This window comes from Cricetulus griseus, chromosome 2 (assembly GCF_003668045.3).
Source record: "Cricetulus griseus strain 17A/GY chromosome 2, alternate assembly CriGri-PICRH-1.0, whole genome shotgun sequence".
Taxonomy (NCBI): domain Eukaryota; kingdom Metazoa; phylum Chordata; class Mammalia; order Rodentia; family Cricetidae; genus Cricetulus; species Cricetulus griseus.
The window spans coordinates 268,849,876-268,872,419 of NC_048595.1; the positions used below are offsets into that span (position 1 = coordinate 268,849,876).

General features: G+C 38.1%; 1 protein-coding gene across 3 annotated transcripts in view; it reads right to left on the reverse strand.

The window, feature by feature from the left end:
* The window catches only part of Ahi1 (Abelson helper integration site 1), a 138,583-nt gene extending 116,271 nt beyond the window's left edge, over nt 1–22,312 (reverse strand). For 2 of the 3 annotated variants that reach the window (XM_027401916.2, XM_027401917.2), the window contains exons 1-4: nt 22,137–22,312; nt 6,348–6,818; nt 1,517–1,698; nt 855–1,071 (exon numbers count right to left, since the gene is read on the reverse strand). In XM_027401916.2, coding sequence (XP_027257717.1) covers nt 855–1,071; nt 1,517–1,698; nt 6,348–6,658 — 710 coding nt within the window. In that variant the 5' untranslated portion in view covers nt 6,659–6,818; nt 22,137–22,312. The remainder of the gene's footprint in view (nt 1–854; nt 1,072–1,516; nt 1,699–6,347; nt 6,819–22,136) is intronic. The other variant, XM_027401915.2, reaches the window with a different exon arrangement.
* Nucleotides 22,313–22,544: the final 232 nt, after the last annotated feature.

Sequence of the window (22,544 nt, forward strand, 5' to 3'; positions counted from 1 at the left end):
ATTTTTTTAGAGGAATAGAAAAAAATAGTTGCCCATAAAAGAAACAGTAATAATAGCTATAATGACACAAAAGCAAAAATAATGTTCCTTAACATCTAAAAAATAATAAATTTTATTTAAAAAAGTAAAAATAATGTTGTTTTACTATGATTTTGCACTACATTTTATTTCTTCAGGCTACATAATTTATTACAAAAATAGAAAGTGAAAGGTATGAATAACCTTTAGTATACCGAGCTACAATATAGCAACTACTTCAAAAAGTTTAAATGAGTTCATGATAAAATGCATAATAAATGCAAATAAAACTGTAAAAAGAACTCTTTTGCATTGCCCCATTTTCTTTGTATGTGCTAACACAACTAAGTAAGTAGATGTGTTCTTTTTTCTGTAATAATCTTAGTCCTTTCCTCGAAATATCCTGTCAAGCAAATACTTACTTGGAATTAGTATAATCTAGAATAATGATTCATTTTATTGTTCTTTAAACCTAGACTTTCAAACATGTATTCTTTCTAGAAATATCCTTAGGGAAAAACATCTTCAACATACATTTGCAGCACCTCAGGTCCACATAACATTAACTTTAAAGGAAAAATGGGAGGCTAAAGATTAGAAGAACACTTACAATATTTACAATGCAAATTTATGACCTAATTAGTAAGCTTGAAAGATTCTATACTCAAGATAGATGCATTTCCCCCATTTCTTCTGGAAAGCCTACTTTTCAAGATGAGAAACACCTACAACTATAATCCACAGCTCTGTGCCTATTAACTTTCAACCATAAAGGACAGCAAAGAAGATTTGCAGACAGTTTCAACTTAAAAATGGTACAATTTTTAAAAAATTACCTATCATCTTTCTTGACATACTGACCAGTATGTTCATCAACCACATGAATTTTTACCATTGGGTGACAAATCATAAAATCTGATTTGAGTCGATCAGTTCGGTGAATGTAAACTCCCATGACAAGATCATCATCAAGCAAACATTTGGGATAAATTGGACTGTCTCGGCTTGTGATTTCATGAACACCATCACCATTCATGTCTTCATTACCCGAAACTAAATCAGGGAAGAAAAATCAGTATTATAATGGTTCTCATAGTTAGGTTTACATAGAATTCATCTCACCATCTATGATTGTCTTACTCTGCTAATAACAGAACTTCAAGGCAACAAAAAAAGCCATTGCTAGCTTTCATTTACCAAGGTAACGATTTGCAGTTCTAACATCAGTGGTCTAAAGAAATCAATTTTTATGCTACAAAGAAGCTTGTAGCTTTGTAATCATATCCTTCTATATTTAAATTAAGTCAGGAACTATAAACTCATAATATAGACCCACAGTTATTAAAAAATGAACACCTTACTCCACATGAATTAAGATACACCAAGCAGTATATCTTGATTTACTTTAAATTATATCCTTCAGTTTCAGAACTAAACTTTCTAGAGCCAAGTTACCCCACAAAGGCAGATAGTTTTTCATTTAATTTAGGTAACAAACCTGCTTTAGTCTTCTTTTTTGTCTTTTTGGGTTTGGGTTTTTTGTTGTCTGGTTTATTGTCATCTGCATTCTGTTCCGTTGGGCGTATTTCCTCATCATGGTGAGACACTAGAGTAACAGTTTCGAGGGGACATTCTTTCTTTTGTTCATCTTCAACTGCATTATCACAGATGTCTGATGCACTGCAAGTATAACCCAAGAGTGAGCCATTACAAATGTAGTATTTTTTATAATTATTATCCATGGTATAACATAGTGAAGGGTAAATAGAAGCAAGAATAATATATCATTTTCCTTTTTAAAATGTTACCATTTTGTATTTTCTCATATAATAAAATGGCTGTCAAACTAGGAATCATAGATAATGCTTTCTACCTGATGAAGAGCTACATATCTCAGGAGCCAACTTAAACAAAACTATCCACCCCATAGAATACTCTCAGCACTAAACAGAATAGGCACGAGGACCATACATTTGAATCTGGCCTCAGAAGCAAATTGTGATGGTGTCTAAAAACAAATAAAGGGAAAATAAAATAGTTTTTTATGATTACAGACCTGTATTACACAGAATTTCAAAGCGTCCTGCTGACTAAATGATCAATGAATAAATTTCTAAATTACTCAAAAGGCAAAAGAAAATTTCAAAGTTTGTTCTTAAGAAACTTCAGCCACACAACTTTTGATTTCTAGCAAAAGTTCATTGCTTTTGTTTTCTAGAGGTTGGTATATAGCTACATTTTTCAGAAGTCTTGATTAAAATAAAATTTGCACCACGTGCAAACAGCAAGAGGTAGCAGGCAGGAACAGAGACTGGCCTATTAGAGTCTGTTGATAATTTATGATGTAAAACTTATGCCTTTAAATAATGAAAAATGAACTTCCAACATATTCAGTTATCTTTTGAAAAAGAGCACTGGGAAATAAAAAGATTGGATGAATACTTCATAGTAGCTATTCCCCCAAACTATGCTATTTTATCAGTCACGAAATACTACTCTTAAAGAACAGTTACATATGCATGCCATCATCATGTATGGCATAGTGAGCTAAGCTTCGTAAATGAGCTCACTTTTCTAGTGAGAATGTCTTTCTGTTTCCACAATGATGTGCTAATGGCAACAGTACACTATGGGCAACAGCCTATACAACGGCCTCGGCTCATCTTTGCTTCTTCATATTCAACTCTTTTGAGAATCTTCTTCTCTATGAGTACCTGCTGGGCCTCATCACCCAGTTCCAAAAGGATATGGGGAAAATGGCTATTTTTAAAAGATTCACTTCTGTCATGCTATTATTACTCTGTCAGAACTTTGATTTGGGGGAAAAAGTCACCATCAGGGTAAGTTCACAATGGATTGATCCAGTGGCAAAGAACTTGTATCTCTAACTAAAAGCCAGCCAGGACCCAAGACCTGCCTATAGCCTCACAGTAATGCACAGCAGTTCTTCTGAGGCCTAATAAGAAGAGCTGGGCCCCACTTGTTACATCTTTCCCTGTCGAAGCATCAGCCTGGTTAGCATCCTGACTGAAGCTTATTGATCCTGTGAAGGCCAAAGGTGCCCAGTTAAGTCAATCTCGGGGTGTGTGTGTGTGTGTGTGTGTGTGTGTGTGTGTGTGTGTGTGTGTGTGTGTGTGTGTGTGTGTGTGTGTGTGTGTGTGTGTGTGTGTGTGTGTGTGTGTGTGTGTGTGTGTGTGTGTGTGTGTGTGTGTGTGTGTGTGTGTGTGTGTGTGTGTGTGTGTGTGTGTGTGTGTGTGTGTGTGTGTGTGTGTGTGTGTGTGTGTGTGTGTGTGTGTGTGTGTGTGTGTGTGTGTGTGTGTGTGTGTGTGTGTGTGTGTGTGTGTGTGTGTGTGTGTGTGTGTGTGTGTGTGTGTGTGTGTGTGTGTGTGTGTGTGTGTGTGTGTGTGTGTGTGTGTGTGTGTGTGTGTGTGTGTGTGTGTGTGTGTGTGTGTGTGTGTGTGTGTGTGTGTGTGTGTGTGTGTGTGTGTGTGTGTGTGTGTGTGTGTGTGTGTGTGTGTGTGTGTGTGTGTGTGTGTGTGTGTGTGTGTGTGTGTGTGTGTGTGTGTGTGTGTGTGTGTGTGTGTGTGTGTGTGTGTGTGTGTGTGTGTGTGTGTGTGTGTGTGTGTGTGTGTGTGTGTGTGTGTGTGTGTGTGTGTGTGTGTGTGTGTGTGTGTGTGTGTGTGTGTGTGTGTGTGTGTGTGTGTGTGTGTGTGTGTGTGTGTGTGTGTGTGTGTGTGTGTGTGTGTGTGTGTGTGTGTGTGTGTGTGTGTGTGTGTGTGTGTGTGTGTGTGTGTGTGTGTGTGTGTGTGTGTGTGTGTGTGTGTGTGTGTGTGTGTGTGTGTGTGTGTGTGTGTGTGTGTGTGTGTGTGTGTGTGTGTGTGTGTGTGTGTGTGTGTGTGTGTGTGTGTGTGTGTGTGTGTGTGTGTGTGTGTGTGTGTGTGTGTGTGTGTGTGTGTGTGTGTGTGTGTGTGTGTGTGTGTGTGTGTGTGTGTGTGTGTGTGTGTGTGTGTGTGTGTGTGTGTGTGTGTGTGTGTGTGTGTGTGTGTGTGTGTGTGTGTGTGTGTGTGTGTGTGTGTGTGTGTGTGTGTGTGTGTGTGTGTGTGTGTGTGTGTGTGTGTGTGTGTGTGTGTGTGTGTGTGTGTGTGTGTGTGTGTGTGTGTGTGTGTGTGTGTGTGTGTGTGTGTGTGTGTGTGTGTGTGTGTGTGTGTGTGTGTGTGTGTGTGTGTGTGTGTGTGTGTGTGTGTGTGTGTGTGTGTGTGTGTGTGTGTGTGTGTTGTGTGTGTGTGTGTGTGTGTGTGTGTGTGTGTGTGTGTGTGTGTGTGTGTGTGTGTGTGTGTGTGTGTGTGTGTGTGTGTGTGTGTGTGTGTGTGTGTGTGTGTGTGTGTGTGTGTGTGTGTGTGTGTGTGTGTGTGTGTGTGTGTGTGTGTGTGTGTGTGTGTGTGTGTGTGTGTGTGTGTGTGTGTGTGTGTGTGTGTGTGTGTGTGTGTGTGTGTGTGTGTGTGTGTGTGTGTGTGTGTGTGTGTGTGTGTGTGTGTGTGTGTGTGTGTGTGTGTGTGTGTGTGTGTGTGTGTGTGTGTGTGTGTGTGTGTGTGTGTGTGTGTGTGTGTGTGTGTGTGTGTGTGTGTGTGTGTGTGTGTGTGTGTGTGTGTGTGTGTGTGTGTGTGTGTGTGTGTGTGTGTGTGTGTGTGTGTGTGTGTGTGTGTGTGTGTGTGTGTGTGTGTGTGTGTGTGTGTGTGTGTGTGTGTGTGTGTGTGTGTGTGTGTGTGTGTGTGTGTGTGTGTGTGTGTGTGTGTGTGTGTGTGTGTGTGTGTGTGTGTGTGTGTGTGTGTGTGTGTGTGTGTGTGTGTGTGTGTGTGTGTGTGTGTGTGTGTGTGTGTGTGTGTGTGTGTGTGTGTGTGTGTGTGTGTGTGTGTGTGTGTGTGTGTGTGTGTGTGTGTGTGTGTGTGATGTGTGTGTGTGTGTGTGTGTGTGTGTGTGTGTGTGTGTGTGTGTGTGTGTGTGTGTGTGTGTGTGTGTGTGTGTGTGTGTGTGTGTGTGTGTGTGTGTGTGTGTGTGTGTGTGTGTGTGTGTGTGTGTGTGTGTGTGTGTGTGTGTGTGTGTGTGTGTGTGTGTGTGTGTGTGTGTGTGTGTGTGTGTGTGTGTGTGTGTGTGTGTGTGTGTGTGTGTGTGTGTGTGTGTGTGTGTGTGTGTGTGTGTGTGTGTGTGTGTGTGTGTGTGTGTGTGTGTGTGTGTGTGTGTGTGTGTGTGTGTGTGTGTGTGTGTGTGTGTGTGTGTGTGTGTGTGTGTGTGTGTGTGTGTGTGTGTGTGTGTGTGTGTGTGTGTGTGTGTGTGTGTGTGTGTGTGTGTGTGTGTGTGTGTGTGTGTGTGTGTGTGTGTGTGTGTGTGTGTGTGTGTGTGTGTGTGTGTGTGTGTGTGTGTGTGTGTGTGTGTGTGTGTGTGTGTGTGTGTGTGTGTGTGTGTGTGTGTGTGTGTGTGTGTGTGTGTGTGTGTGTGTGTGTGTGTGTGTGTGTGTGTGTGTGTGTGTGTGTGTGTGTGTGTGTGTGTGTGTGTGTGTGTGTGTGTGTGTGTGTGTGTGTGTGTGTGTGTGTGTGTGTGTGTGTGTGTGTGTGTGTGTGTGTGTGTGTGTGTGTGTGTGTGTGTGTGTGTGTGTGTGTGTGTGTGTGTGTGTGTGTGTGTGTGTGTGTGTGTGTGTGTGTGTGTGTGTGTGTGTGTGTGTGTGTGTGTGTGTGTGTGTGTGTGTGTGTGTGTGTGTGTGTGTGTGTGTGTGTGTGTGTTGTGTGTGTGTGTGTGTGTGTGTGTGTGTGTTGTGTGTGTGTGTGTGTGTGTGTGTGTGTGTGTGTGTGTGTGTGTGTGTGTGTGTGTGTGTGTGTGTGTGTGTGTGTGTGTGTGACATAGGCCTCAAATCCACTACACAGTGCAGACTGGCCTTGATCTCTAGATTCTCCTGCTTTGGTGCCCGAGTGCTGGGATTACATGTATGAACCACCATGCTCAGCAGGTCTGTTATTTCAAAAGCAGGTGTAAGTGGGTAAATGCAGACAGTTTGGAGTTAGACTGTAAATGTTCTGGCTCGGCTCTTACTGGTTCTGGGGCTTACACCACAAAGCTTCTTAGAGAAATGGGATACACCATTACTATCCCTCACAGGCCACTGTAAAGATTCAGTGAGTGAATTCTTGTAAAGCTTCTAGCACACAGCAATATACTATATAAAGGTTCACAATTATCACCTCAGTGACAATGTTTCCAATCACAGCAGTAAGTTTGTTAAATTATAATTTTCACTCAAAACTGGTAGATACTAGTGTGTGTTTGTCAATGTGAAGTACCTTGGTTCTGGTTTAGATGGGACAGGGACTTTCTTCTTCTTCTTCTTTCTCTTTTCACTGCCCAGTTTGTCATCATGCAATAGAGTATCTGACGGAAAATAAGTCAGCTGCTCTTTTAGTTTCTTTCTTATTTTCTTCTTGATCTCCTTGGCCATTTCTTCAGCCACCTGGAGCTGATGTGTTTCCACCAGTTCTTCTTTCCCTTCAGGTTCAGCCTTTTCTTTCCCATCATTTGCATCATCATCTGGCTGTGATGTGGTGCTAACTATCTGCGGTGCAGAATCCTCCTTCTCTGGAGTTTCTGGTTCCATTTTTTTTAATGTGGTCTGGATAACTATTGTTTGGCTTTTCTTGCTTGCCTTCCTCTACACTAACATTGTCTTCTGAATCTTCAGCGCTGACCCTGTGTTCCTCAGGTTATTAGTGTTTGGGTTCCTAATGTTTCCTGAAGAGTACTCTTACAGCGGCAGGCTAGGAAAAGAATACACAAGAAATGTGCAGGTCAGCATAGTTTAGGTGCTTAAAGGTAAAAATAATGATGTGCCCAACACTACAGAGACAATTACCTAGTTTTGGTTTTAGTTTTTGTTTGTTTGTTTCTGTGTTTTGATAGAATGATGCTTCTCTCCAGCATCTGATGGGTATCCTCAATTATATTTGTAGATTTAGATTAGAAATCTCTAAAAGTGATTTCAGATGAACTGAGTTGGTTCATTAATACCGGTAAGAGCAGTTAAGGGCTTTACAGAAATAAGTTAATTGTTCAGTTGCTATTTCCTTACTGGTAGAGTGATCCAAATTTTAATTTGGCTAAAATATGATTGAGAAAGCTCATCAGAAAGCTATGGAGTATAAAAAATTTCAAGTTTTCCAAGGGGAAAAACACAAGTTATTAATCTTGTCTCATAATTATACTCTCAAGCCAAGACTATATAGAAAGGTCATCTTGCATTTTTCCAACTATTTCACTAAAATGCTAAATATTAACTAGCAATTCAAGTGACAAATTATAAACACATACCTCTTTGTCAAATTTATTTAAAAGAATTTTTAATAAAAGACAGCAAGAGGCTAAATTTATTTAAGATAATTTTAAATAAAAAACAGCAGGAGGCTAAAATTCATAAAGAATGTTACCAGTTAGAAAATAAATTAGAGAAATTCTCTGAGAATTAAAAAATAAATATTACACCGATTCACCCATTAAAATGAAATTTACAGGAAAATGGATGGAACTGAAAAATATACTGATGAGGTAACAGGCCCAGAAAGACAAAATACTGTACGGTCTCTCACATATGCAGAGCCTGGCTTTGAATTCTTAGATCTGTGTGTTGCAGTATCTGTAGAGGCTGGGAAGCATACAGAAGCCACAGCATCAAGAGAGGCATTAAGGATGTAACAATGTAAATATGGAAGAAGACGGTAAAGCATGTAGTGGGAAAATACTAGACATGAAAAGGTTTCAATACAGATGAGAGGAAGATGTGCGTAGAAGAGAGAGTTAACAAAAACTACACTAAGTTTGTAAAAAAAAAAAAAAAAGCCACATACAAATGTATTACTTGGGCCCTTGAGGAGATGTGCCTCTTTCCTAAACCAGTACATTTTCTAATTAAATTCTAATACTTATCCTTATACCCACAAAGAAGTATACTTCTCGCTCCTTATCAAAGCTCCTTTTTGCAGTGGATAGAAGCCACTATAGAAATCTACCATTGATCAAAATGCTGAGGAAAACTGACCATGAGGTATCCAACCCCAAATGACACATGTACAATGCAACCCTACACCTAAGGCTCATGAACATCACAGAAGGGATGGAAAAGCTTTAAAGGCCAGGGAACAAGGACATCTGCTTTGAGATAGTCTTCTATATATGACAGGGAAGCTCAAGAAATATCAAGAATACAATGGCCTAAACAGGATCAGCACAATGACAATACCAGTTGATAAACCTATGTGAATGGAAACAATCTCACAGGGCACTACCCTTGACTAAGAGCGACAAGCAATCAATGGCTGCTAAGAGAGGGAAATCAGTCTCCTCTAGGTCCCTGACAGGTTATCCAAGTCCAATTTCAAAGGGTCAACCCTAAAATCATATGTGTACGAGCAACACTAAACAAATACAGCTGTGTGTGTGTGTGTGTGTGTGTGTGTGTGTGTGTGTGTGTGTGTGTGTGTTTTGTGTGTGTGTAATAATGAGAGAAGAGGCAGCCATGAACTTGAAAGGGAATGGAGTAGAGGCAGTGGGTGAAATATGGGAGAAATCTGAGCAGGAAGGGAAAGGTGGAAATGCAGCACTTTTGCAAGAAATTCTTAAGAATATATCATTTTTAAATAAGGAAAAAAGACCTTGGAAAGGAGGTACCCTGTATGTTACTCGCAGATGTCATGTTCTTAAATGAAAATCCCAGTGTAAAGTACTGGGATCCCTATGAGCTGTTGACCATATTGAGTCCAGAAGCTCCCAAATCAATGCAGACTATTGCCATTTGTTTTTGGTTGTCCACCAGAACTAGACAGTATAAACCATATGCTGAAGACATCATATACTTTGGTTACAGGACAGAGAAACTAGGCTGGAACTGAGATGAAGCATCCTTCCTGATGGCTAGTGCACACAACACCATAAGATGCTATGCTATAGGTATGGTGTGCCCCTGGTGCAATAGTGTCATGACTATTTTGGTGGTAAACAAACACTTTTGACTAGATTTGAAGCCTCCTCCATGGGAGGGAATACAGCTTGGGACTCTAAACCTTGTCAAAAACTTATAGTTATGGAGGTCAAAAGCTTCTGGATTGGGAGGTCCACTACTGCTGTTTTTGCTAAAGGGACATGTCAAACTGACTTCTACATATTTGTGTTTACACTCTTAGAATAGCATGGCTCTCAGCCTGGGACAGTGATGTTGTTTTTCAATGGGTGATGAGTGTACAGACTCATACCTAGTCAACTCTGACTCATAGTAATTAATGGTTGAATGTTCAGCCTTGTCAGGAACATTTCAATAATCCTCTCCAAGACCCAGGGTGGATCTCTGAAGTACAAGTACAAAGAATGTAAGAGCTGATGGATGGAGAGGAGTGCCACGAACTGCTGCTTCAAAGTCTGGCATGACGGTCCCAATTATGAAAACCCATCTGCACAGGATGGGGTCCCAGCATGGATTGGAGAGATGCTCATGAGTAGCCCCTTTCCCAGGATCTACTGTCAGTTAATGGTTGCCATTAACTAACCCATGCTCCAGCAAATAACTCCCTTTCCAAGCTCATGCAAACAAATCTAATTAAGTAAAGACGGGACACATGAAACGAGGAGAGTACTAGTTGGGAATAAAAATGGGTTCAGAAGGAGAAAAAGAAAAATACAAAAATGTAAAGCAAAAATACAAAAACAAAAGAAAGCTCCTGTAAAAACAAACATGAACACAAAAAGAAAATGAATTGCACAAATAAAATAAGAACTCAAAATAAGATATTGAAGAACTTCAAAACTGGATGAAAAGAAGTATAAATGATAGAAATAAACTTTTGAGTGACAGAAATAAAAGCTTAATAAATGTGTTTAAAAAAAAAAAACAGACAAAACTACAACATTCCAAGATGACGCCAAAATCAAAATGAAGAATTCCCCAGAAAAGGAAGGACTTATTAATGAATGTTGATGTTCAGTATTTTAAAACCCTATGTTATCAGCAGACAGATAACAACCATTATATTTGACTGACAATGGAGAAATACTGAAAGAGCTAAGATATATATACACATATATACACACACATGCTGTATACATATATATCCACTATACATACTTATACCACATTCAAGTGGCTTTTGCTCACCCAAATATTACTAAACTATATTTATTTTAAGTATAAATTTTTAGAACCATAGCGCTGAAAAAATCTTCCATAATCTAATATAATAAAATAGCCTTCTTGGGCTTGTGAGATAGCTTAACAGATAAATAACTTGCAATACAAGACTGATGGCCTGAGAAACTACACAAAAGTAGGAGAGAGTTGACTCCACAGTTTTCCTCTAGCCTACACACACACACATACACACACACACACACACACACACACACACACACACACTTGCACATACACACAAATAGCACATTTAGTTTTATATCTTATTTCAGGAGCAAAATATGTTTAATTTAAAGTAGTAACATTCAAATTAAAAAACAGAAAATTACAAAGATGAAACAAAAATAAAAAAGTCCCCTCAATTCTAGCTGCCTGCTACAAAGAAAAATATTATTCATCTTTTCAGAAACTGTATTTCCACTATGCATAAGCATAGTGGAATGAAGCGTAATGAAGCATAAGCAAGTTTTCTTTCTACTTTTTCAGTGAATATCAGAAATATAGTACCAATATGTACAGATAGTGAGGACACTCAGAAGGAAATAATCTAATAAGATAACCAAGATTGCAAGATAGAAGAGATTTATGATCTAAAAGAAATTCTCAAGGAATTAAAACATTTCAAAAGCTTACATATAAGAGCTAAAAACTGACTTATATAATTGGATAGAACCTTTGAACTGGGGGCTGGAAAGATGGCTCAGCAGTTAAAGAGCACCGGCTACTCTTCTAGAGGTCCTAAGTTCAATTCCCAGCAACCACCTGGTAGCTCACAACCATCTACAGTGGAATCTGGTGCCCTCTTCTGGCCTCCAGGCATACATGCAGGCAGAACACTACATGATAAATAAAAAACGTTTGAACTGTGTAACATGGTAAAATAAAAAACTGACTCTCCTCTGATCAGCTTTCCGTAGTCTCTGCAATGTGCTTTTATCTTATCCTTTCACCTCCTCCAATCTTCTCAGATTGTCTTTACCCACTTAAGTTCACGTTGTTTCTCCCTTTAAAACAAAACAAGAGCACCACAAACCCTGAAGACAAAATTGGGTTGGCTAACTACCCCTGACTATGGAGCCTGTCCTAGAATGTGGTTGATTCGCTATTTCAAACCATTGAAGAAACGGGTTTTCCCACTTCCAGAAGCTATCAATTGTGAATTCCTTTTTGGCTAGGGGTGGGGCTTCAGACCCACTTCTCCTCCTCTATGCTGGGATTTTGTTTGGCTTGAGCTTATGTAGGTCTTGTGTATGCCGTCACAGTCTCTGCGAATTCATACGCACATCGACTTGTGTCTGGCAGATGCTGTTTCCTTGAAGACATCTACAAGCTGTGGCTCTTACTATCTTTCCATCTCCTCGAAAGGAGAGGTACAATATGGACATCCCATTTAGGGTTGAGCATCCTAAAGTCTCTCATTCTCTGCACTGACTAGTTGTGGGTCTCTGTGTTAATCACTATCGACTGAAAGAAGCTTCTCTGGTCAAAGTTGATCAAAGCCCTGATACCTGCATATAGCACTGTGTCATTAAATGTCATTTTATCACTATAGTCATTAAGCAGAATAGTGGTCTAGTTTTTTTTCTTTCTCTAAGGCCTATGACCTATTTTGCTTCATCTTCTTGGCGTGTGCATGTAGAGGCCAGAAGACATCAGGTGTCACTTCTCAGGTACCAACCACATTTCTTTTTTCTTTTTTAAGACAAGATCCCTCACTTCCTTGGAACTTTTTGAGAAAGCTAGCCTGACTAACAAGTAAACACTAGGAAGGTAGAACCAGTGTAATCAATCTAGCTAGGATAAAAAAAAAAAAAAAAAAGCACAGCTCATTTTTCCTAACACAGGTGTTGGTGGTTGCACTCAGATCCTTGTGCTCGCAAGGCAAACCCTTTACTGAGTCATCTTCCAGTCCTCTTTGATCTATTTCTAGTCATTTTCTAAGCATGTATTGCTATTATGTTCTGTCCAGACATTCAGTTGTTTCAGGACCCTTTGTTGAGATTATCCTTTTCTTCACTGATAACTTTGCCAATTCTATAAAGAACCAACTGATGTGGCCCAGGGTAGCACTGAGTAGAACATGTTAACCATGAGCAAGACCCTGGTTTTCAACCCTCACATAAGAGAAAGAAGAATCAATGAACCAACTCTACAATGGATTTATTTATATATTTTACTCTTCTCCACTAAGTTATATGCATATTTTTAGAAGTTGACAAGTTACTTTGAATATTACAGCTTTATAATGGGTCTTACTATGCAATTCCTTCAATCTGTGTATTCATATTGTTTAGGTTCTTCTAGGTCAACTGTTCATATTTGCAAATAAATATTCTGATTAGCTTTCCAGTTTTAAAAAATACTTGCATTTTGATTTGGACCGAACCAACTCAATACATAGTTTCTTGCAGAGCAGACATTTAACAGTATTGATTCTTCTAAACTGTAAAGAGGTAATTGTGCTATTTATTGTTTTTTTTATTTTCAGCAACAGAGTTTTGTGTACATAAAAAATTTAAATATATTTATCCCTCACTGATATATATATATATATATATATATATATATAGTTGTTTTTTTTTTGAAGCAGGGTCTCATTATGGATCCCTGGTTTATCTGAAACTTGCTTTACATACCAAACTAGCTTTGCCTTGAAATTCTGCTTCTACCTCCCAAGTGTTGAAACTATAGGTGCATGACACCATGCCCAACCACATTTTTAATGCTATTATAAATATATTTTAAATTTTCAAATTATTCACTACTTGTAAAAAATATATTTGGTCTTTGTACCTTGACTTTACATCCTGTTGAACATATCTGTAAGTAGAGATAATTTTAATTCTTTACAATCTTTGTCTCTCCTCTTAAATTGCCATTGTCACTTTGGTCAACATTTCTAATAGACTTGTGAAAACAAAGAGAGACATGCAAAGGACACAATCATTCTTTATTTTACCATTAAGAATGAAATGAACTGTAGATTTTAAGATTATCTTTACAGAGGTTCTCTCTATTCTTAGTCTCTGAGAATTTCAGGAGATGGTGCTTAGTATTTCCAAGTCCTTTTCTCACATCTGAGATGATTCTGTTATTTTCTCATTTAGTCACAAAAGATGGTGAATTTCAAGTTTTTCTAGGACTGGACTAACAATAGAATTTCTAAGATAAACCCCGCCAAATCAAGATGTCTTAGAACACTAATTTCCTAGTATTTTGTTGAAAAAGACTGAAACTGTCTTGAAAAGAGATCTGCCTTGATAGTTTGTTGTTGTTATATCTTTGGTTTTAGTATCAAGGATAGATTCATGAAAGGGGCTGGATAAGTATTTATATTCTCATACTGAATTATAGCTAAGAATTTGTAAAGAATTGGTATTATTTCTTCTGCAAGTATTTGGTGAAATTTAGTAACAAAAAACAAAACTATGTGTCTGTTGAGGGATATTTGTACACTCTGTGAAGATATGCTGCTGTGAATGGCTTAATAAAGAGCTGAACATCCAATAGCTAGGCAGGAGGCATAGACAGGACTTCCAGGCAGAGAGAGTAAGTAGCAGATGAATCTAAGCATGTGAGAGTCAGGAGACATGGAAAAAGCAGGATGAGCAGTAATTGACAGATGTAGATGAATAGAAATGGGTAAATTTAAGTTATAAGAGCTAGTTTAAAACAAGTCTAACTTAAGGCCAAGCTTTCATAATTAATCATAAGTATCTGTGTTGTTATTTGACAGCTGGTTGGCAGGACAAAGAGGTTAAGATTGGCCTGACAATCAGGAATCAAAGAGATCACATCTCATCTGTACACATGAAGCATAGTGAGCAACCTCAAAGCCCACTCCTAGTGACACACTTCCTCCAGAAAGGTTCACCCCTTAAAGTTTAATGATATCCCCATAATGTTCTCAAAAGGCCAAATGTTCAAACAGAAAAATCTATGAGTGACATTTCTCACCCAAACCATTATAGTACCATAAAATTTCTTCTAAATATGGCTTAGGAAGAATCACATGCACTGTTATTTCATTTTATGTCAGTTGAAAGTATTTATTAATTTACCATGTGATTTCTTGATGTTATTTAGAATCCTGTTTAAATGCTAAAAAAAAAATATCCTAGTATACATGTCTTTTGGTTATTTCTAATCTGATTTCTGTTGTCTAAGAATGTGCTCTGTATTCTTTAAATTTTTTTATACTGAGTTTATATTCTATGTTATGTTTAAAATATACTCATGGCTCCAAAGAGTGTTAGGCATGGAGAATAGATTTTACACACTTGGGAACCATGTTTCATATTTTCCGAGAAAAATAGTTTAGAAAACTTAAAACTTTCAGATGATCTTACATTACTCAAGTCTTCTGTAGTCTCAATGAGCTACTCATTATTTACTGTGTAAGTTCTAGGAAGGTGTGCTGAAATATTTCATTGTAATTATAGCTTGTCACCTTGTTTCCATCAGTGTGTGGTGTATCTGGTAAATGTTTATACATATTTAAAATTGTCATCTCCCTGGAAAATTGCCACATTAAGCATGAAGTATTCCTCTAAACTTTGCTTTAATATTCCTTTTTACTCTTGGTAACTTTTAAAAGTGTACTTTCATCAGCATAAGACTTCAAATTTATTTTGACAGGTGTTAGCATGTGCACACATAGAAAACCAAGAGAATACTAACATGGCATGTTTTTTAATGACATACAAACAGGAATAAAACAAAACATGATCTATAATTGATGACTAATCTTCTGCTAAAAAGATTAGGTATCACTTGCTATGATTATAAGATCTTATGAGTTTTTGTGGATTTGGTTTTGTTTTTTTTTGGTAGTGGTGGTAGTAGTAGTAGTCTATGAGTGTGTATGCATGTGCACGGATTTGTTTATGTGTGTAAAACACAAGAGATCATAATCAAAAAAGTAGAACTAAAACACTGAGGTAGGTATGACTACTGAACAGTGTACTTACAATGGGTGCAATTACAGATTATCATACAAAAGGAATCAAGTTAGTTGCTTATTTATTATTGTCTGAGTTCCTCTTAAAATACACTACCAAAAATTCCTCATTTCCAAGTGTGTCTTAAACATAAAAGGATAATCACTCCTTAAGAATCATTTCTTTTTTGATCTACAGGGCAGGATATTACAGAATAAATCCCAATAAAGGCAATCCACTGAATGTCTGATATAAAACATTACTCCCTATCTTCTGTGTAAAAATTATTTTCCTCAACAATATACAACATACACTGGTGTGTTATTTTTGTAGACAGCAAGTCAGTATGGACTAAATGTTTTAAGAATGATATGGTTTTAATGTACTTCTACTATGCTATTTACCACAACAGATTTACTGTTCTCAGTTTCAAACTTTATAACTTTAGTATAAAAGTTATAATTTGATGCAGATATTTACATGTAATAACCAAATGAATAATACTCACTGAGATGTCTTCTCCAGATTGGCAAATATGTTCTTTACATTTTTAGGATTTTTTTTCTTTTACCTACTAGATAGTTTGGAGCTTTAAGTTATTCTTCAAAGTCAACTTCAGTTTTCAACTTCACTCTCATGTTCTCAAATATAAATGAAGACACATGCAATTTTCCAAACTACTCTTATGATACAAATGTGCACTATTACTATGTTCAGAATATAGTCCTATGTTTGAGCTCCCTAGTTTTATTGAAACAACTGAGCAGCCCCTCTTTCTTCAAACAATTAAAAAAAAATATCTGGTGACACAATTCTCACTGGTATTTCTCTTACCTTTTAGAGAGTTCCTTTTAAATCTTTCTTTGCTAAGATAACATTTGAGGAACAACAGCACCTCCCACTGTAAGTCATATGGCTTCAGATAAGTTATTTAACATTTCTAAACTTCATTTTCATTATCTTTTATAGATAATGATTATAGATAGTGATTCCTCCAAAGGTCATTCTGCATGAGAAATGACTAGCATTTGCTTAACCTGTAGTCAGCACTGAACACATATTATTCTTTTAAAACAGAAATCAAATCACATTATTGCCCTGCTTAAAATACTACAGATTTCTCATTCACTTGGGTTAAAACAAGTCCTTTACATGTCCCATAGGGTTCTAGACATTTAGATCAAGATCAATGTTCCCTTAGATACTGATACCCTAGTTCCATTTCCTTTTGTAGCTCTTCAGGCAACACAAACCACTCTCACGGGAATGAGGCTGCTTCTGTTGATACAAGCTTCATCCAATTCTTCGCCCAACTGGGTGAAGCTTTTTATTTAAACACTGCACCTAAAAACCTTAAATGTGTTTTCCTGTTTCTTGCTTACCAGAGGTCCTTTGCTTTCATAGTACTTATCCCAACTGGAAAATAGATAATTATGTGTATGCTTGGATAAACACATTGACTCTCTCACTGTACTATGTAACTTCTATCCCGAGCTACTAGTAGGAAGTCTGGTGCAGAGTAAGTAGTTGATAAATGTTTTTCTCTTTCTTTTTTCTAAGATCTATTTTTATTTATATGTATGTATGTGTATCTGTGTATGTACCTATGTCATATGTGTGTTCCTGGTGGCCAGAAGTTTGAGACAGAGAGGCAGGAGGATTTGTAAAAATTTAAGGCCAGAAAAGTGTATATAGTGAATTCCAGGCCGGTCAAGGCTTTGGAGCCCCTGCCTCAACAACAACAACAACAACAACAACAACAAAAAACAAAACAAAACAAAAAAAAAAAAACAAAAAAAAAGAAAGAAAAAGAAAAAGGAATAAATGTGGGATAAACCGATTTATGGAAAGCAGACTTGCTCATTCAGTTAAGAATTTTTATGCTTTATTGATAGGCTTAAATAGCTAGAGTAGAAACCAAACCTAAAATAGGTATTACTATCTCTAAATTTATTATTTGACTAATTACATATACTTTGTTATGCTGTTAATGAATTTCTTAAAATAAACCAAACTTAAAAATAAATGCATAAAATATGAACTTTATAAATTTCATTAATGGCTTACCAGTAGGCATCTACCAGCTTTATGTCAAGCGCTGATAAATAGAGTTAACTGTTGACTCAATCAGAATCCTATTAAAACAGATGACTAATTTGTAATATGGAATGTCCAAATAAAAAATTATAGAACATCTTGTACTCTAGATTGTAGTATAGGGTCTTTGCTACATCATGAGGTTTATTCTAAAGCTCTGTTCTCTTACAACAATCTTACATGAAGGACTGATGGACATTTGAATTCGTTTAGGGTCCTGATATCAGGTTAAGCAAACTGCATTGTATTTGAATAAACTATTTCCATATACGAAAACAAAAAAAATAAGAAAAGCAATAAACATCTCCCTTTGTTATGTCAAACATCTAATAAGGAATGTTTCAACAGGCTTTGAAGAAATCAAATTGCCAAGAGGACACACTATTACACATCAGTAAATATAAGCTTGAGGGAAGAGGCCCCACTTGCTGTGATGAATCATTGAACAAGTTAACCTGGAGGATGAAAGGGTTGATTTGGCTTACAGTTGCACATCGTAGTCCATCATGAAGGAAAATCAGGGCCAGATATCAAGGCAGGAACTTAAGAGGTGGGAACTGCTTAATGGCTTGCTCTCCACAGCTTGCTCAACTTGCTTTCTAATACAACCCAGGACCACCCACAGTGGGCTGAGCCTTCCCATATCATTCATTAATCAAGAAAATATGCAACAGCCATGCTCACAGGCCAATCCACTGGGCACAATTACTCAATGTCATTTCTTTCCAGGTGACTAGTTTTGTCAAATAGACAAAAGTTAACCAGCAGAGTAGCATACTATAGATAATGAATTTAATTATGTCTGTATATGCCACTGAAAATTATGTGACAACAGAAAAGGTTAGCGCAAGTATTTGTACCATTTTTTTCTCTAATGAATACCTTATGTGTTTTGTGTCAAAGCTATTGAAACCATGGATAAACATATATTCCCAAACTGCCAGTTTATTTAAGGATGGAGACATACATCTACAATGAAAAATCAATTCCTACAGCAGAACACAACATTACTATTTTCAAGAATAAAACTGGAGATAATATTAGAAAGTGAGGGAAGAAGGGAGCAAAGAGAATGAAAAACAGAAAACATTTTGAACTGATTCAGGCTTTATTAGTTAATGTTCCAGGTTTCCCAGGCATCCTCATCCTTGTTCCTTTAGGAGAGAAACAGAATACTAAAAAGAAAAAGAATGATTATACACATAACCTACTTATGTAGCTAGCTACACAAAATAATTTATCCCTTAATTTATGCAGTGAAAACAACTATATTTTTACTGCTAAAAAACTGTTTATTCTTTAAGTAGATATAGACCTAATAAATCTGGTCATCTTTCTTTAAAAACAAACAAATAAACAAAAACTTAGTCTTTGACAGTTCCATATATACAGATAAATAGAAATAGATACACAGATAATGAATTTTAGTTATTTTCACTGCCAATTCCCTCTCACCTGCCGCCCCTACCTCTGAAACCTTCTCCCTTCTCCCTACTAATCCCACTCCCAATTTTCAGGTCTCTGTGTATGACCCACTTAATTTAATTAAGGTTGATTGTATAAACTCGAGCGTCAGTTTTTTACTGGAGTTTGGGTAACTTATCAATGATTATATGGTTTAAGAAAATGACACTGTTTTGCCCAGCACCATATTCTGCCAACTGTCCCTAAGGCAAGGAAGGAAGGGGCCTGTCCATGAGGAAATGTTGAGGGACCTAACCTTGTGCAGGTAAACCATAGGTGCAGTGAGTTCATGAATGTAGTAACTATCTCATGTCTGGAAGACATCATTCCTTAGCGCATCCCATCCATCCTCTAGTGACTACCTATTTCTCCATCTACACTTCTGTGATGCTCCCTGACCCTGGAGGGGCTGATACAGATGTCCTACTTAGAGTTGAGCCTCAACAGTCACTTATCCTCACCATTTTTCTGGTCTCTACTTTCTAATCCACACCAAATTGTAAGAAAGAGGCTACAAAGGCCAGTGTAATCAGACCTTTGATCATACCATTGCTCTTCAATGGAAATTTTTTGATATTTTAGAAAACATTAAATAACTAGTAAAGAAGCAGGAGAATTGAGGATGGTTTCTTCTGTGTCTCTCGAACTAGAATAAGCGGGACAACAGTATTAGCTATAATATAATGCAATTAGTATAACAGAATAGTTTTAAACCCAACTCTTAGAATTAGTTTCCCATGGCTACCTGTGTGACATCAGACATTCATGCATCTGTTTATTTGTAAACTTTGCCTGTAAACAGTGCTTACTCATTGTTCTATGGGTAATTCTAATAATTATATGATTTACTATAGTTAAATAAGTACCAATAAATGATAGGTACACTTATAATAGGTAATTCTCATGGGGCACTTAGCTTAGTGTGAGGCATACTGACTGGGCATCGAAGGAGTACTAAGCAACTACAAGAATCAAATTAGTTAACAGACTCCTGGGTTCAAATTCCAGTTTCATCTTCCAAGAGACTAATATCTGTAGACCTCAATTTCCTAATTTGTCAAGGGACTAAGAGTAAATCACTCGTAAGATTTTATAAACAGTAAATAAGAATATACAAGCAAAACACTTGGTACAATATTTGTCACATAGCAAGCTTTCAAATATACAAATATAGCAGTAATAACATTGTTTAATAAAAATAATAGCATAATACTATGTTTAGCAGGCAGTAGAATGTATTAAACCAATAGGTAGAGGCTGCAGATTTGGGCATCACCTATATGTAATGGTTTCGGTAACATAAAATGCCAAAAGGGTTAACTTTGAACCCTGCAAAATAAAAACAATTCAAGGAGACTGGTTTCAAAAAATGAGAAAATGGAGTGTTACACAGAGAAAATAATCTATACTGTATGCTGTCAAAAGATGCTGTAAATTTTGAAGGATGCCTACCTACTATAGATTTATAATCAGGAAGTCACATGTGCCATAGCTTTTTACAGAAAGCTGACAGTCACAGGTTTAAAGAATGTGATATGTGAGAGAGGCATGTAGATAAATTCATTCTAGAATTTTCTTACACCTTGGAAGGATAAAAACATCTGGAAAGGAATTTTTCTTTGTTGTGGGGGAGGGGAAGCTGAGGATGTAGCTCAATGGTAGAATGCTTGCCAGGCATCTGCAAGATCCTGAATTCGATACCAGCTCCACAAGATACTCTGTTCTTCATCAATCCATTGATTTCAAACCCTCAACTTTCGTCCTTGTAAAATGCTATATTCTGTGACATCACCCCAACACACACACACACACACATACACACACACACACACACACACACACACACACACACACACACACAGAGCTAGCCTCTGGAGGGCCAGGTCTGTGCCTCAGTTTAAAATGAAAAAGAAGCAATTAACAATGATTCTAGTACCATCCTGTTATTTACTGATAAATGGCTTTGGATAAGGTATTAATTTCACTAGGCCTTGGTTTTTTTAAAAATTTTTTTTAAAATGTCTAAGATCTTAAAATGGCACCTACTTGTTGAAAGGAGAAAAAAATTGCAAAATAAAATAAAAATAAAATAAATCACACATTGCAGGTACTCAGTAAATTTGCTTTATGCCCATTTAGCAAATAATTAAAAAAGAAAACACACGATTAATTTAATATATTTATATAAATCTAATATTGTTTGATATTTTGAGGCACAACTGAATAAACACTAATTTTTTTAAACACTAATATTTAATGATAACACAGCAAATACAGTACAGAAATAATCATCTTTTAATGTTAAGGTATACTACAGAAAAACAGAATAACTGATATTTAATAACATCACCAAAATTTAAGGTTAGGTTTAATAAAACATCTCCAATTTTGTATATATGATTTTATAGGACAATTTTTTGATTTTCAAAATTATTATACACGATATTAGATATCATTATACCATTATTTTAAGATTTCGTCATCCGAAGAAGCTTTACAGAAGCTCCTATGCGAGACTACGCAGAAAAATTAACCGGATTACATTCCCTCCCTGCTCTGGAAAAACATGGAGTACACGCCTACACATCAAGGCAAGAAAAAAAGCATACGCACTTGATGATTTCCTCCTCTGTAACAAATTTTCAAAGAAAAAAAGCAGCATAATTCAACCAATAAGTCAGTGGTATCCTCATAAATAAATAATATTCTAAATACTGTTAAAATTATTGGCATTTGAATTTGTTTCAAATATCCTTAAAAAAAAATTCCCCATCCACCTCATAACAAACATCTTCTCCTGAAAGCTCATGCAGTCATTTATGCAACAGGTGAAAAGCCTGTTAGCATCTTTTTCTTTAAAAAACGGAGAGGGAACATTTCGGGGGATGTTTTTATAGTGACAATAAAGGCAGAGCAAGCATTTGGTAGATTTTTAAGTAGCCTCCGTTCCGGGGAGGTTTACACAGACTGAAATGATCCTATCGATATAACCTGACTCTTCCATATAGGACCCATCGATCACTCTTCATAGATGTAAGTAATTAAGAGAACAGCACGTCCTTTAGTACCAGGATGACATCTAAAAGGAAATAGACTCGGTACGCATCAACTTGAGGGGCATTTAATTAAGCCCGCACTGCGAGCAGAGAGGAAGAGGCTGCATCCCCTCCATCGGAGCACCATGCTGGGCAGCCTGGACCAGGAGAGCGGGAGAGTAGGCAGAAGTAGCTCGCAGCGGCATCCTCGGCCGCGCGCGGGGCGCAGGCCAAGCTCGACCTGCATGGCGCAGTGCTGCCCCGCGCTCCCGGCCTCCAGCAGCCCCCTCGCCGCCCCCGAGAGGCCGGCCGGCAGGGCCGAGCGCCCGCACCCCGGCTCCCGACACAGCGCGCCCGCAGGGTACTCACAGAGAGGAGCGCGCAGCGCGGCCTGTCCCGCCCGAGCGACAGCCCGGCAGTGCGAAGCGGCTCCCCGCGCCCAGCTAGGCGGCCCGACGGAGACTCCGGCACGGCAGCCTCAACCGCTGGCGACGCGCGCTTTGAAGAGGGGCCCTGGTGCCGCAGTGCGGGCTGCGCGCCGCCCGCTGACGTCAGGCTCGCCTCTGCTGCCGTTGCCTAGGTAACTGGGTCCGGAGGCCCAAGCTCCGGGCTGGACCTAGGCCCCGCCCCCTCCCCGGCGGCAGCCGAGCGCTGTCGGCTGCTCGTGCCTGCGGGCTCTTGAGAGTCCGGCGTGCGCGCGCTCTGACGCGGGCGCGCGCGGGAGCCCGAGGTTCCGCCCGTGGAGCCGGAAGTGGGTCAGGAGTGCTCGTTCTCTCC